Raw genomic sequence first — 16,021 nt, 5'->3', positions numbered from 1 at the left:
TATGCTTTAAGTTTTTTGCTCCCTATTCCAAGAGTTTCAGGCATAGATTTAACTTCTTAAAAATTTCAGATTTGGAGGCTGGAGAGATGGCTCAGTGGTTAAGAGCACTGCTTGTTCTTCCAAAGGTCCTGAGTTCAATTCCCAGCAACCACATGGTGGCTCACAGCCATCTGTAGTGAGATTTGGTGCCCTCTTCTGGCCTGCAGGGATACATGCAGACAGAATACTGAGAATTCTGTATAATAAATAAATAAATCTTAAAAAAAATTTCAGAATTGGCTCTCTTTCCAAACAGTAGAAGCATACTTCACTTTTTCTGTGACCATCTCCATTCCAGACTTCAGCGAGCATGAGCATTTTTTCCCAGTTTCTCTCCTCCCTGCCTTTGGGCTGTTTTGTTCTTTGACATTCTGAGCTGATGCCACTCTGGCTGTTCGCCATTGGGCTGGTGCTATCTCATCTGGACTTAGTGAGTCTGCTTGAGCAACACGTAACCAGCGGACTCCCCGGGGTTGTTTGTTTAAAGATTCATCTTCACTGAAGTACACAGAAAACAGTAGGTAACAAATTGATAGCAGCAGCTGTGGAAATGCTGAAGTAAACAAACAAGTTTAAACCAGTAAGACACTGGGTTTAATTACAGAAGTATAAGATAAAACATTGCCCAACTTGTCCTCAAAAGTTCCAGCAGGCAAGAGCTAGATAAGAGAATGGAGTTTATTCTAGGGTGGAGGAGTTGATCTAAGTAAACAGAAAAAAAAAAATCTGGCAAAAGTGGCTGTCTCATAATAGAAAAGGGCTTCTAAGAGATATAATGCCTGGAAGTGTTGAAACTTACATTAGGTGTTCTGTCTGTTCATGAAGTGGTAGAAATAGACACCCTCAGTAATGGGTAGGTTTAGCTGGAGAGCCTCGCCATTCATAAAGCACTGAGAAAAAAAGAGGATCTTGCATTGGGGGAAGTATTAAATATGAATGAATAATATTTCCTCTTCTTTAATACTAATGAGATACATTGCTTTATAGAAAGTTGCATTTCACATGCATACAAGTAACATTATATGGACTCAACAAGTTATGGTTAGTAATATGAGTGTATATACAAATACATATATGCATGCAATAACAACTAATGATTAAAAGAGACCTTGGCTTTGAAGGAGAGTGGGGAGGGGCATATGGGAGAGTTTGGAGGGAGGGAGGCAAGGGAGAAGTGTTGTGTTTAAATTATATTCTCAAAGATAAGCAACAACAAAAAAAAAGGAAGTTGAGTTTTAGAAAGTTTTAAAGTCTTTGTCTGAATTCTGATAAATCAGAGATCAGCATCAAAAAATATTAGGTATTTAGTGAATCACTAAACAATTGTGTGTCTTCCTGTTGCACACAATAATAATTGTATCACTCTGATACAGGCTAGATCCACACTATCATATATATCCATATACTATCATCTATTTTTTTTAAGAGACAAAGATGAACAAATCAAAAGCAAAAATTTCTTCTTCGTCCTCCTACTTTGAAGTCCTGTTCTGTAGAGGCCCCAGTTAGAATGATTTTGATAGTTATATTGTAGAACCCTCACCCCTTATTCTCAAAGGGGCAAAAAGAAATTTCCTAGCAGAATGTTTTCCCAGGAAAATAGTGGCCTTCCCCTCTCCCAGCCAGGAGATTCCCAGCACAAGGTCACTTAGATCAGCCCAGCCAGTCACCTGGTACAGGCTGATAAAGATGGAACAGTGGCCTTGCTCTAAGAAGAAGGAAAAAGTTGACTTAGCAAAATGGGAGGGAGCAAAAGTCCTTGCACCTGTGCCAAAGCAGCTTCAAAGAGTCTCTTTATAGTTATGCCTTTAAAAGCTTACCCCACAGAGGAGATACAACTCCTCTATACCTCACTACAACAGGGATGGAGATGTATTATGCTGATTAAACCTTGCTTATTACAGTCTGGGCCTCTCTGGTGGTCTCTCTCTTGGGGTCATAATCTGGGCACAACAGTATCTGTATCTGCCAGGGGTGCATGTACACGTATGTGTATTTCATCTATCAAGTAGTAATCGATGTACTTAGGCCCAGGAAATGGATGTGGTGCTGTGGCAGGGGCTGGGGAGGAAAAAATAACTGGTAGAGCTTCTATCCACCCCCCCCCACAGGACCACACACACACACACACACACACACACACACACACACACACACACACACGTGCACGCAGGCTGAACACTGTGGTTCAGTCAAGCCTTCCAGTTCTGTCCTGTTTCTTCTCACGTTTCCAGTCTTCTTATTTTGGATTTGCCCCACCCCCCCAATATTTCTTCTACTTTTGACTTTCGTACTTAGGTTTAAACTCTACCTCCTGACGCACTTTTGGAAACCATTAGATGATTAGAGCTGTCAGATTTCTTAGCTCCCTCTACAGGAGAACGTTGTCAAATGAGGCTTTTAGAAAAGCTAACTGTAAAGTCTCTAAATCTTTGCATCTTTAAGGTGCTCATGTGCTTATAAAACTCTAGCTCCACCATTTTTAGCACTGGAGATTTTGCTGTGTTTTCCCTGCGCATCTTGTGTTACTAAGAATTCTTATTCCTGGGATCCTTGCTGGCTGCTTTTCATTCTTTATAAATCTCATGAGTCTGACTTCATACATCTTTTCCTGTGCCATCCAACCTAAAGACTCGTAGCTTTCTTGTTGCTGAGAAATTTTTATGTTACTCTTAGTTCCTTTCTTCTAACCTGGAAATTCTGTGTCTTCAGATTTCTTTTAGATAGATATTGAAGATCCCTGGTGGATTTTTTTCTTCCCAATTTCTCTCTTTCTGTCTCTATCTCTCCTTTTCAAATACTTTTTCTCTTTTCCTCTATTTGCTAGATTTTCCCAATGATTTCCTCCAGTTGTCTTAGAATCTTTATTTTACTATTCAGCAATTATTAAGATTTTCTTAATTTCTGAATATGCTTTTTCTTAAAAAGTCACCTGTTTAAAAGATATGATGTCCTCGTGAGGCAGAGGCAGGCAGATTTCTGTGAGTTCGAGACCAGCCTGGTCTACAAGAGCTAGTTTCAGGACAGGCTCCAAAGCTACAGAAAAACTCTGTCTGGAAACAAACAAACAAACAAACAAACAAACAAAAAAACAAAGAAAGAAAAAAGATACGATGTTTTCTCAAATCTGCCTTAGAATATTAATTTTAAAATTCTCTTCACTTACTATTTTCGGTTTGATCTGAGAACCAATTGTTCTATTTAATTATCTTGACCATCTTCTTTGCTTACATTGTTTTTCTCCGTTTCCTAGCAACTCCTAGTTTCATTTGTATTTATTAATAAAAGTCTTAATTAGCATAGATAGCTGGGGTAGACCTCTTCTTTTTGTGTGTTATTTCCACAGCTGGCCTCTCCCTGATGAGAAGCTCTAAACCCTTGACAACTGTCTGGGGAAAACCAGCCTCGACTGTACCTTTACCCCACGTATAGGCAATGAAGATTAATTTACTGTGGGTACCAGTAGCCCCCGCTATGTTCCAGGCCTCCCCAGGATAGCATTCACATTCTTTAGAGCGCACTTTACTTGCTTTAGTGATGGATGTGGGTAGTGGGCGCTAAGCCATGGAGTGGGAGGAATATGGGAAGAAGGAAGCAGCTGGCATGACTGAGCCAGCTGTGAACATGAGATGTCAGTTAAGCATTTGACTTACGTGCTGTGGTTTGGATCTTGAGTGTTAAAGGCTTAATCATCAACTTGTGCTGTCCTTGTGAGTTGGCAGAACCATCAGGAGGTAATGTAAGAAGACCTGATCTTTAAAGGCAAACCCTTGAAAGAGATACAGGGATGACAGCCCTTCCTCTAGCTTTCCTCTATGCTTCTTAGCTGTCGCGACGGGATCAGACCTCTCCTACCAGGTGCTTCTACTGTATGTTCCCCGCTGCCATGAGCCCAAATGAGCACACACTGAAACCAGGAGCTAAGATAAACCTTTCATCTTACAAGACGTTCGTCTTAGATATTTTATCATGGCGATGAAAAGCTGACCAACATGCTATCAGAGCTGACTACAAAGAACATATTTACGTCAGCTAGGGCTTTTCAGCACAGCGCTTTGCTGAATTAGTCAGCAGGCAATTTGTTGTCATATGTAACAACTCCAGAAACATCAGCAGATGACGGTTTTGTCAGTTTTCTTGTAATCTCAGAGTATCAAGCCTCTTAAGCTATCGTATGGTTGTAATATGGGAGCAATAGCACCATGCACGCCATCGAGTCAGAATCCAGAGGCTGGATATCAGACCCTCTTATGCATCATTTAAAAAAACGTTACTGAGATTATAGTTCATGTGCTATAAAACTCTCTAATTAAGGTATGAAATTTGGTGACTTTTGGAGTATTTCCAAAATTATGTGACCACCGTCACTGTCTAGTTCCCAGGTGATTCGTCGCTTTAAACCCAACCCTGAGCCCAAGCTCTTCATGTCTGCCCCACTCCTATCTCACCCCCAACCTGTTTTCTGTTTATAGTTCCCTCCTCAGGACTTTTTATTCATGATAAGTTATATATTAGGTAGCCTTTCGTGTCTAATATTTTTGCTTAACAAAGTATCTTAGGTTTATCTATGTTGCAGCTTGAGTTAGTATTTCACTTCTTTTTAGAATTATTTTTATTATAGTAGATATAAGGTTACTATTCATTATTACTAGCTACTCTAGAACGTTTTCATCACCCCCAAATAGAAACTCAAGCAGTTTTTTCTTGCTATCTGCTGTCCTAGCCCCTGACCACAACAAATCTACTTCTAGTCTATAAATGTACTTGATTTGTCTATGTCCTATATAAATGTAATTACATATCTATGTGACTTAGAATGTGTACCCTTTTGTGTATGACTTCTTTGATGTAGCCTAACATTGGAAAGACTTATCATCCGTGTTATAATATACATCAACATTTCACTCTTTTTCTTTTCTTTTTGGTTTTTGGTTTTTTGAAACAGGGTTTCTCTGTAGCTTTGAAGCCTGTCCTGGAACTAGCTCTTATAGACCAAACTCACAGAGATCCGCCTGCCTCTGCCACCCAAGTGCTGGGATTAAAGGCGTGCGCCACCACTGCCTGGCATTTCATTCATTCTTATGCCTGAAAAATATTGATAGACTTTGAGGTTGTTTTTTACTTTTGTCTCTATTAAATGATGCTCTCAGGAATATTTATGCATTAGGTTTTTAGTGGACAGAGGTTTCCAGTTTCTTAGGTACACACTTACAAATAGAATTGTTAGGTCGTCTTTTGAGGAACTTAAAAATTCTAAGGCACCCACACCCTTTTGTGTTTTATTAGCAATGTTGGAAGTTTGTAATTCTAATTTCCACCAGAACTTATCACTATCCATCTTTCTCATTTCAGCTAGATAAAATGGCATCTCATTGCAGTTTTGTTTTCTGTTAATTCCGTACAGGGCAGAGAGAAAGTAAGGGTCTGTGGACAGGTGTGTGCAAGTCCGGAGGCCAGAGGGGCCAGCTGGGGTCTCTGTTCTGGGACTACCTCATTCCCTTGAGACGAGGTCTCTCACTGTGGCTGGACCTAGACTGTCAGTCAGAAGTCCCCACCAATCCTCTTGCCTCTCCCTCCCGTGCCCACCTAGGGATGGGGTTACAGGCCCACATGTCCACCAAGGGGTTTCATATCTGTAAGCCTTGACCACACTGTAGGCCTGAAGAAATGCGGTGTCCGGTGGGCCTAGCGGGACAGACAGAGATGCCAGGCACAGCAGCGCTTAGGTCTCGCTCAGACTCAACGCTGCCTTTTAAAGGTGACTTTTAAGCGTTCGTTTCTTTGCTCATTTGTAGTCAGACTTTCTTGTTGGCTACCAAACCCAAATAATGACAGAGACTTCTTATTAATTATGAAAACTCAGCCTTAGCTTTAGGCTTGTCCCCCACTAACTCTTATACCTTAAATTAACCTGCTTTTATAGATCTATGTTCTTCCACATTGCTTTTTTTTTTTTTTTCATTTTAACCTCTCTTCCATTCTGTATGCCCAACTTGGTCTGCATCTTACTGGCATCTTGGCACACCTAAATTCATCTCCTTGGGTTCCTCTCTTTCCCTGGAATTCCCACCTATTTTCTTCTGCCTAGCCATTGGCCATTTAGTTCTTTATTAAACCAATCGGAAGGTGCCCAGGCAGAGACACATCTCTACAGTGTACAACATGACTATGCCACAACAGCTATTGTATCTGTCACTATTAGTAGTCTGTGTTCACCTTCTAAAGCATACCTGACCTGTTGATGTCTTCCTTACGTTTACTATTGCTGCCACAAAATAGCCTGAAAAAGCAACTTAAGGAAGGAAGAGAATTTTGTATTCAAGGGCCAAGCTGACCATGGCCGGGAACTCCTGGTCTCAGGAGCTTCAGACAGCTGGTTACAATGAGTCTACAGCCCCAAAGCAGAGAGTGATGGGTGCATTTGTGTTCACATTTGTATAAATACACATTGTTTACACAAGCGGTTTCCTGTTAGAAACAAGGCCAGGATGAACTGTTTACTATGTAAGTGGGAGGTAGGAGCGAAAGGGATCATGGGAGAACAGATGACAGCAGAGAAGGTCCTCATCTCGAGGGTGTGGGAGGAGATACTGATACCACTTTCTCAGAACAAGCAGCAATCCACCCCAGTTGGTGCCAGGTGGGTCTTTAGTAGCAGTGAATAATGTTTTATGAGCTCATGGGACGGGAAAGCACCTGTGGTGAAATAATTGCAGTTGTTTGCAATATTAACTTCAAAGGTTTTGTGAGGTCAAGGTTGGGGCCCATAACCAAAGGGAAGAGTATCAGAAAGGCTGAAATGTTGAAATGGTTTTTTTTTTTTTCAAGTTGGAATCTGATCCTCTATAGCCCAGGCTGTTTGAAATTCCTCGGTTTCTGAGTGCTGAGATTACAGGCTCCTTCTAGGCTTGAATTCTCCTTTTAAACTTAATACAGAATTTTCTGTTTCTGTACAAGTTGCTTCCCAGATTAACAGTTTAAAGAATAGACTGTGTGTGTGTGTGTGTGTGTGTGTGCGCGCGCGCGCGCGCATGTGCATGCAATTGTGTATGCATGTTCATCTTTGTATGGGTACACATCAGCATGCATGAGTGTTCATGTGGAGGCCGGAGGTCAACCTTTAGTATCCTTCCTTGAGCCATCCACATTGTTTCTTTCAGAAAGAGTCTCTCAAGGGGATGTGGGGTTTGCCAATTGGGCTAAATTGACTGTCTGATAAGCCCCAGGGATCCTCCTGTTTCTACCTTCCCAGTGCTGGGATTACAAGCATGTACTATGAAGCCTATGTGGGTTTTTTTGTTTGTTTGTTTGTTTTTTGGTTTTGTTGGTTTGTTTTTTGAGACAGGGTTTCTTTATGAATCCCTGGCTGTTCTGGAACTCACTATGTAGACCATAGACCAGGCTGGCTTCAAACTCACGGAGACCCTCTGCGGTGCTTTGATTAAAGGTGTGCACCACCGTGACTGTCTTTGCCTATCATTTTACATGAGTACTGAGTGTCAAACTCAAGTTCTCAGGAATGGGGAGCAAGCACTTTGCTGACTAAGCTATCTCCCAGCTCTCTCAACATTTTTCTTTAGTACGGATATTTTTCTTCTACTTTTTTAAATTAAAAAAATACTGTATATTGAACAGATTCCTCCTGAGAATAAACAATTTTACCTTATATTTTCCATGGATCAGTAATTATGAGTTACTTGCTTAACTCTCATGAGGTTCTTGGTTAGAGAGCTGCTGCTCCTAAGCTGTTCTTCCACTTGAGTGGTAGCAGAAGTCCTCAGTCTCTCATTGGCTATTGCACACACACCAGTCTCCTTCCTAATCAAGTGGTCCTTTCCCTGGAGCGCTTTGAGCATCTCCAGGGCAGGGCTAGCGAGCCTCTGGGGAACGATTGCTGTGAGAGGGGAGCCTAGACGGAGCAGCTGTGTGGATTTCTAGGACTTTGTCATGGACGCCACACACTATTACTTTTAAAGTTTTCTTTCTTCTTAAGATTTCTTTAAATGTGTCTAAAATGTGTCCCTGTAGGTGTGCTGCATGCTGCAGATATCTTAGGAGGCCAGCAGAGGGCATCAAAACCATCACATCAAAAATGCTTATCATGGCTTACGTATCCTGTTTTAAAACATGTTCTCACTGTATCACAGTCTGGCTTTGAACTCATGATCTTTCTCCCCCAGCTTCCCATGCGCTGGGATTATAGTTATTGGGTCAAACTTTGAACTTTATTTTTACTTATTTATTTATTGTGTTATCTGACTTGCTGTGCACCGTTGCTGCAAACCATTCCGAGGTCCCTAAAGCCTTCTCAGCAGTGGCATGTCCTGTCTCTTTTCAGGTGCTCGCTGTGTTTCTTCTCATTTTAGCAGCCATAGACTTGGGCCTGGCACTCACAGAAGATACTGGACAAGCCGCAATTCCTCCTGTCAGATATACTAATCCAATCCTCTACATATGCACATGGGTAAGGACCAGTACCACTCCCACCGTGTTATCTTCTTGTAACCCGTAAAGAGCGAAATGCACTCTTGGGGTGATGAATTAGCCCCAGTTTCACTTGTCTTTTACAAGAATTTACTGAGCAATATTGCTTGCTTCTCAAAAAGCGAAACAGATTTCTTCTGGTTTTGCACTCTAATCTATAGGGCCTTCTCTACTCTTACTTCCTAATTTCTTGCCATCTCCGAACCACAGATGAGATCTAACTTCCAAAATGCAAAACAACTTTTAAATGCTGTAAGCATTATTTTTAACTGGCTGATGGCTAATCAGATTGCTGAATCTAAAGCTATATATAAGTTCTATACCAGAAACTGCTAAGCCAGATGACACACACCTGCAGTCCCAGAGGGTGTGAGTTCTACTCCAGCCTCTCTCAAAACAGAGAAGAGGAAGAAGAAAAAAGAAGAAACTACTATCTTTCCTGCAGGCATGTTTTATTTAGGGAGAGGCGCATACAGTATTTTTTTTAACGATTGAACAGTTGCTATCATATTAAAGGAGGAAATTGACGCAAAACTATTTGGATTTACAAACTTTCTCAAAAAATGAGAAGCTTTGATTTTCCTGTGTTCACTATAACCTTGGAGCCCCTTGCTTCATTCAGTACCGTGATCCAACAGTTCTCCCCAGGAATCTTTCTTTGTGACCGCTGCTCAGACAGTGGTGTCCTGGATCTGGCTAACAGAACTGGGTGGGTTGGTTTTTCTCCCAACTCTTCATTCAGTGACATTGCTTTGGAAGTTGAGTCTATGACAGCAGCACTGTTTACACCAGGACAATGGACAATCGCTACCCATCATGGCTTTTCTTCCTTCAGAACAATGGTTTGCTAGCATAACCCTAGGTATAGGAGCCAGCATGCTTCAGTGAGATGATACAAGACAAGGCTTGGGGTTTTTAAAGAAAAACGAGTTTCTTAGACCAATATTATAGGATCAAGATACAGTCAACTGTATATTCGTCAGAATCTGCCTTCTCGACCTAACCACTGCCTGCTATGGATTTCCTTGTGTTCTGAAAAGGTTTCCATAATTCTTAAAGTAACTCTACTAAGATTCAATTGGAACACTCTACTTTCTTACTAACTTCTCACCGAAGTGTAGAGATGAAGCTAGAAAGAGGGTTTCAGAGCATCAAGGAGGAAATGTAAGCCTGATATTCATGTATTCTCCGCCTGGCCGCATTAGTTTCCAGCCCCCTCTCTTGCGTGTTCCCCACCACCCTTCCTCCTCCATCCTCGGTGGTGACATTGTGCTTCAACGTTTCCTGTGCATTTCCCTTTAGATTCTGGTTTTAGTGATCCAACACAGCAGGCAAGGATGCATACAGAAGAACTCTTGGTTCCTGTCCATGTTCTGGATTCTCTCCATCATCTGCAGCACGTTCCAATTTCAGACTCTGATACGAGCGCTCCTGCAGGTAAGGAGGAAAGCTGGTGTCGATAAGACGTGCTGAGCTCCAGGACAGAATCCTACCAGAGGGTTTAGTAATAGTCTTTAATCATAAGCATTGGCACACATGGATTGACTAGACTGTGATTATAGAAAACAACTCATTTGTTTTGCCTCCCATCCACAGGACAGCAACTCTAACACGGCCTATTCCTACCTGTTCTTCGTCTCCTACGGGTTCCAGATTATCATCCTTATTCTGTCGGCCTTTTCAGACTCAAGCGACACCTCACGTGTGAGACTCTAATTACGTTCATTTCATACAGTATTTAGCTGGCAGGTACCCGAGCCTATGTAAGCTTGGAGATGTCTGGGTTTTATGAGGTCTCATGAGCCCATAATAAGGGACAGACTGAATATCACTGGTCCAAAACTCCCCAAATTTGAAACTTTCAAAAAAGTTTGTACAATATTGCAAACTGGAAGAAGTTCAAAGCCTGAAGTACGATTGGTCCCGGATTTTAGAGAAGGGTTGCTCAGCTTGCACTATAGAATGTTCTAGAGAGAGGAGACTGCTAAGTCTGTGAAAATAGCAACTTCTATGTTCACCTGTAAATGTTCAACACAGGCGGCTACCTCATATATCTATGCCAGAAAACCTGGCTGTTGGAGCCTCTGAGTACACTCTGACAGCCAACATCAGCGTAACAGCTAGTCTCTAAAGCCGGGTCTAGAAAATCAGTTTCTGATTTTAGAGTCCCCTAGAGTTCCTATTTCCAATCGATTCACTTTTCAATGTTTTCTGTTTTTCAGAATCCGTCATCCACGGCTTCATTTCTGAGTAGCATTACGTTTAGTTGGTATGACAGGTAGGAAGTGCCTGGATTATGGGTTCCTTGTATCCTTGTACACTCAATTCTCTGAAAGTGAAGACAACCTCAATTTTTTTAAAGTGCCTCCTGTGGCCTCCATTTCTCTTCTCCTTAGAGAGTTTAGGTCAGTTTAACTCAGCCCCTTTGTTGGACTGATTAGGACAAGGAGGAGAAACTGGGAGGTAATCATTTTTGGTAGTCTCAGAGTTCCACGGGAGAAACAGGAGAATGTGGAGGCAGGTGATGTGTATGGGCTTGGAGGGAAAGGAAAACACTCCAGCCTGAGCTACCAGAGGGTCTAGAGCAGGTGTCCTTGGTCTTTATAGTCCGTGAACCCTCTGACAGGCTGGTGAGATCCATAAGTGTTTTATGCACACTGGATACAGACTATAAAGATAGTCAGAATGTCTAAAAGGCAAGTTTGCGGGTCTGGAGAGACGGCTCAGCAGCTAAGATTCTTGATGTTCTTTCAGAGGACCCAAATTCAGTTCCCAGCATTCATGTTAAGAGACTCACTTGCTGCTTGTTACTCCGGCTCCAACAGATCTCATGCCTCCAGTGTATACAGGCACCTGCACACATGTGCACGTACTCATAATTAAAAGCAAAATAAAAAAGCAAAATTGTGATATAGTAATGAATGTACTCTAAAATCAATTCATTAAATTTAAATGTCTAATGATATATCTCCTAAAGATCCTAATTTGAAAGTAACAATGTTCATATTAGGAGAAAAAGCTAGATTTCAGTCATGGGTTGTTACAAAGAAAGACGTCATTAGTCTTCCATTCATCTTCTCAAGCCCTGGGTTGGAGAGGCCCAGTCCACAGATGCAGTGTGACGGCAGCTGTGAGATCTGCTGCATTTGCTAAGGGCATCATGGAGGTCCCTTAAGGGGACGCCAGAGTGTAGAAAGGCAGTTGTCACTTAAAGGAGAAGGAATGAGAGCAGAAGGTGATGCCTTTGACTTTTGACCCAGTAGAGCATCTCCCCTTCTCTCTTCCATATGGTCTTCTAGCACGTTCTGTTGTCCCTGTGTTCTCCCCACTCTTCTGTTAGATTAAAGGCCAGGAGATGGAGATGGTGGAACAGTAGAGAAGCCCCAAATGTCATCCCTCTAGCTCAGATCGAGGATAGGCTTGGTAGAGGCAGACCGACACAGCACTTAGGAGCTCAGCCTGTGGGTCATTCTTGTTCCAGCACTGTTCTGAAAGGCTACAAGCATCCGTTGACACTGGAAGATGTCTTGGATATTGACGAAGGGTTTAAAACAAAGGTAACGGTAATCAAGTTTGAAGAGTTCATGACAAAGGACCTGCAGAAAGCCAAGCAGGCTCTTCAGAGGCGGCATCAGAAGAAGTCCCGGAAGAACCCTGAGACCACACTGCACGGTTTGAACAAGAACCAGAGTCAAAGCCAGGATGTTCTTGTCCTGGTAACTTTAACATGATGTCTGTGTGAATGTGCTGTATGTCTCGGGCAGGAGGTGGTGTCGCTTCTGACTTTTCATGTTTTCATACACCCTACACTTCTCACTGCACCTTCTATTAGTGATGTACACAGGTCTAGCAACGCCTGAGTGGTGGGTGCATGGGTATGTAATTCCTTTTGGATAAATCCGAAATTTGTCATACTGTAACAATGATAATACTAGTAATTACTATTAATAATGAAAACATCACTAGGACTAGGGAGACGGATGGCTTAGGGGGTAAAGGCACTTTCCACACGAGCCTGGTGACCTGAGTTTGAATACCTAGGACCTACATGAAAGCTAGCCACAGCAGAGCATGCATCTGTAATTCTAGGTACCTACAGGAAATGGGGATAGGAATATATGCAGATTCTCTGAGGCCAGCTAGCCAGGTGTCAGCGGCAGGGAAGGGATCGTATCTCAAACAAGATAAGAAGGCCAAGACCAACACATGAAGGTAGTCCTGACACCCAGGTGCACACTTTAGCACACCTGTGACCGGCACACAAACATTCTGTCTCTCCACACATGGGTTCACACACACACACACGCACACACACATTCTTTACTAGAAACTGTATTGGAAGTGCTCATTAGCTGACATATTGACTCATTTATTCAAACTTTTCCTGAGCACAGCTTTGTGTCTATTTGGGGTGATGGGTACAGCAAACAAGTCTGATAGGAAGCTCATCTTCAGAGAACCAGGGAAAAAGCAGTAAGCCAGTGCATATGCTGAGAGTAAGAAACGCTCTTAACAAAACAAAATCAAGCATGGCACAGTGGTTGCTCAGGAAGCTCAGGCAGCTTGGGCAGCATAGTGAGAAGAGAAGGAAGTGGGAGGGAAGGGCAGAGGAGAAGGGAGGATGTTAGAGTGGCTGCTGATTCCCAGGACCACAAACACACAGAGAAAGAGGAGGAGGATAGTGTCGGAGCAGGGAGAGGAAGGGGGAAATGCATCGTCCCCGAGCACTGGAAGCTAGAAGTCTGAATTCAGGTCACCAACAGGGTCATTTTCTCCCTGAAACATGGAGGAGAGAGTGGTGTTTGCCTTTCCTACTTCTGTTTTGGGCTAGAAATCCTAGGCTTTCCTTGGCTAGTGGGTACACCATCCCTCTCACTGTCTCAATTGTCACACAGCCATCTTAGTCCTGTCTCTTTTCCTTTTATAAGGGTATCAGTCATGCTGAGTTACAGTCTACCTTAAAGAGCAGTTTGCTTATACTCACACAGATCCTAGTTCCAAAGAAGGGCACATTCTAAGATACTGAGAGAGGGACTTTGTGTTACTTGGGGTTCTCTAGAGTATGAATATCTATCTATCTATCTATCTATCTATCTATCTATCTATCTATCTATCTATTTTTTATCTATCTATCTATCTATCTATCCATCATCTATCATCTATCTATCATGATCCCAATGTAGCCGTGAGCCTTTCTCAGCATGAGATTTTAAGTACAAAAACCACGTTCTGGGTTGACACACTTCAGTTAACAAGAAAATTTAGCCCGAAGTGGAACTACAGATGCTAAAATGTACGGTTAGGACATTTAGAGACTTTCCCTGAACTATGGGCTTTGATGAATTAGGTCTTTGTTTTTGTTTTGGCGGATGGTACTGCCTACATACTGAGTTTTAGGGAATGAATGGTACTTTCGTCATGGAGTCAGTTGTGCTAAGGTCTGGGGCCCTTTTACATACTGAGCTACAACTTCAGACCTTGAGTTTTTGAAACAGTCTTTTTTACGTAGTTAGGACTGGCCTTCAACTCACTGTGTAGCTCAGGCTGACCTCAAATTAATGATCCTTCTGCCCTAGCCTCCTGAGTATGGGAATTCCCAATGTCTGTCAATGCTTATCTTTATAATGTATTTTTTCTTGTTTGGTTGTCTGCTTTTTCAATCCTAAAGATATGAGTTGGGTGGGGAAGAGAAAAGTCAGAAGGTGGGCAGCAATCAGGAGGTGAAGAGAAGGTTACAACTGTACAGGGTAGTCAGCTCATAGGACCTGCCGGAGCCTAAAGCCAATCAGAGCACAGTCTAGAAGGCTTTCACTGCATAATTCTATGGACATAGTTGTTTTTGGTTTTATACATAGGAAGAAGCTAAAAAGAAGAAAAAGAAGTCTGAGACCACAAAAGACTTCCCCAAGTCCTGGCTGGTGAAGTCCCTCTTCAAAACCTTCTATGTGGTGATCCTGAAATCATCTATATTGAAATTTATACACGATATTCTGATGTTTCTGAATCCTCAGTTACTGAAGTGAGTGCCCAGGACTTGCTGTGCTTTCTAGACGTTCGCTGCTCCCTTCCCCTGCCCTTTGTGTGTGTAGGCAAGAGTGTTCACTGGGCTCCTATTCTGGAAAATACTCCTACTTTTCTACCCTTTCCTGTTGCAGTGAGGCTGCTTGTTTGCTTCCCAGCTGCCCAGCAGTTCAGACCTGAAATAATCACACAGAAACTATATTATTTAAAACACTGCCTGGCCCATTAGCTCTAGCTTCTTACTGGCTAACACTTATATCTTAATTTAACCCATTTCTAGTAATCTGTGTATCGCCATGTAGCAGTGGCTTGCTGGGTAAAGTTCTAGCATCTGTCTCCAGCGGGACTACATGGTTTCTCTCTAATTCTTCCTTCTTTCTCCCAGCGTTCCATTTAGTTTTCCCCTCCTACCTCTATTCCCTACGTAGGCCCAAGACAGTTTCTTTATTAACCAGTGGTATTCCCAGCATACAGAGGGGAATCCCACATCACTTTCCGGCTTCGTGTACATGAAAAGCACAAGGCTGCTTTCGAGCTCTCAGATGACACTTCAATCTCCCTCTTTTCTGTGTGCCTCTCCTAAGAGGAGGCCACATACTCGTTAGACTTCTTTGTTGTTAAGCTGAACAAGTACGAACTGAGCCACATCTAAGTGGTAGGCAGCGTGCTTCAGAAGAGTAGAAGAGTGACTAACTTCATCTCTTCATAGCCAGCCCCTTTCTTAGAGGTCCAGGGTGCTCGTGATGGGGCTTTGCAGTCTGCCACTGTACAGAGTGAATGACCAACCAGAGAGCCCTTTACCTCATCCGGGTATGAGCTTGCATTGTCTAAAAATGAATGGATTAATGCCACTCCCTATGACAGGGCTGAAACATTACAGTGACGTGTGTGTGTGTGTGTGTGTGTGTGTGTGAGAGAGAGAGAGAGAGAGAGAGAGAGAGAGAGAGAGAGAGAGAGATCTAAAGATCTTTTTTCCCGCCTTTTTGGAGTCTCTCTATGTAGCTTAGGCTGGCTGACATTAAATTCTTAGTTCTTTTGCCTTAGCCCCCGAGTACTGGGAATGCATGTTTTAGGGTTACTATTATTTTAATGAAACATCATGACCAAGCAAGTTGTACAGAAAAGGGTTCATTTGGCTACACTTCCACACTACACTCCAACAGTGAAAGAAGTCAAGGCCAGAATTCAAGCAGGACAAGGACAATGAGGCAGCTGCTGATGCAGAGGCCACGGAGGGGTGATGCTCCTCATGGCTTGCTCAGCCTGCTTTCCTATAGAACCCAGGACCACCAGCCCAGGGATGGAACCACCCACAGTGGGCTAAACCCTCCCTCATCAATCACTAATTAAGAAAAATTTCCAGCCAGGCATTGTGGCACATGCCTTTAATCCCAGCAGTTGGGAGGCAGACAGGCTGAAACATTACAGTGATGTGTGTGTGTGTGTGTGTGTGTGTGTGTGTGTGAGAGAGAGAGAG

General features: G+C 42.6%; 1 protein-coding gene across 1 annotated transcript in view; it reads left to right on the top strand.

Moving 5' to 3' along the window:
- Positions 1-16,021, top strand: part of Abcc2 (ATP binding cassette subfamily C member 2) — a 60,518-nt gene that overhangs the window by 2,954 nt on the left and 41,543 nt on the right. The window contains exons 3-8 of the mRNA XM_050144465.1: positions 8,378-8,503; positions 9,826-9,960; positions 10,120-10,227; positions 10,746-10,801; positions 12,005-12,239; positions 14,379-14,542. Of these exons, the coding sequence (XP_050000422.1) occupies positions 8,378-8,503; positions 9,826-9,960; positions 10,120-10,227; positions 10,746-10,801; positions 12,005-12,239; positions 14,379-14,542 (824 nt within the window). The remainder of the gene's footprint in view (positions 1-8,377; positions 8,504-9,825; positions 9,961-10,119; positions 10,228-10,745; positions 10,802-12,004; positions 12,240-14,378; positions 14,543-16,021) is intronic.

Source organism: Alexandromys fortis, unplaced genomic scaffold (genome assembly GCF_014885135.2).
Source record: "Alexandromys fortis isolate MF-2015 unplaced genomic scaffold, M_Fortis_MF-2015_v1.1 scaffold_16, whole genome shotgun sequence".
Lineage (NCBI taxonomy): Eukaryota > Metazoa > Chordata > Mammalia > Rodentia > Cricetidae > Alexandromys > Alexandromys fortis.
Note: the sequence above shows the minus strand (reverse complement) of the source record. Positions and strands in the feature narration are given on the sequence as shown.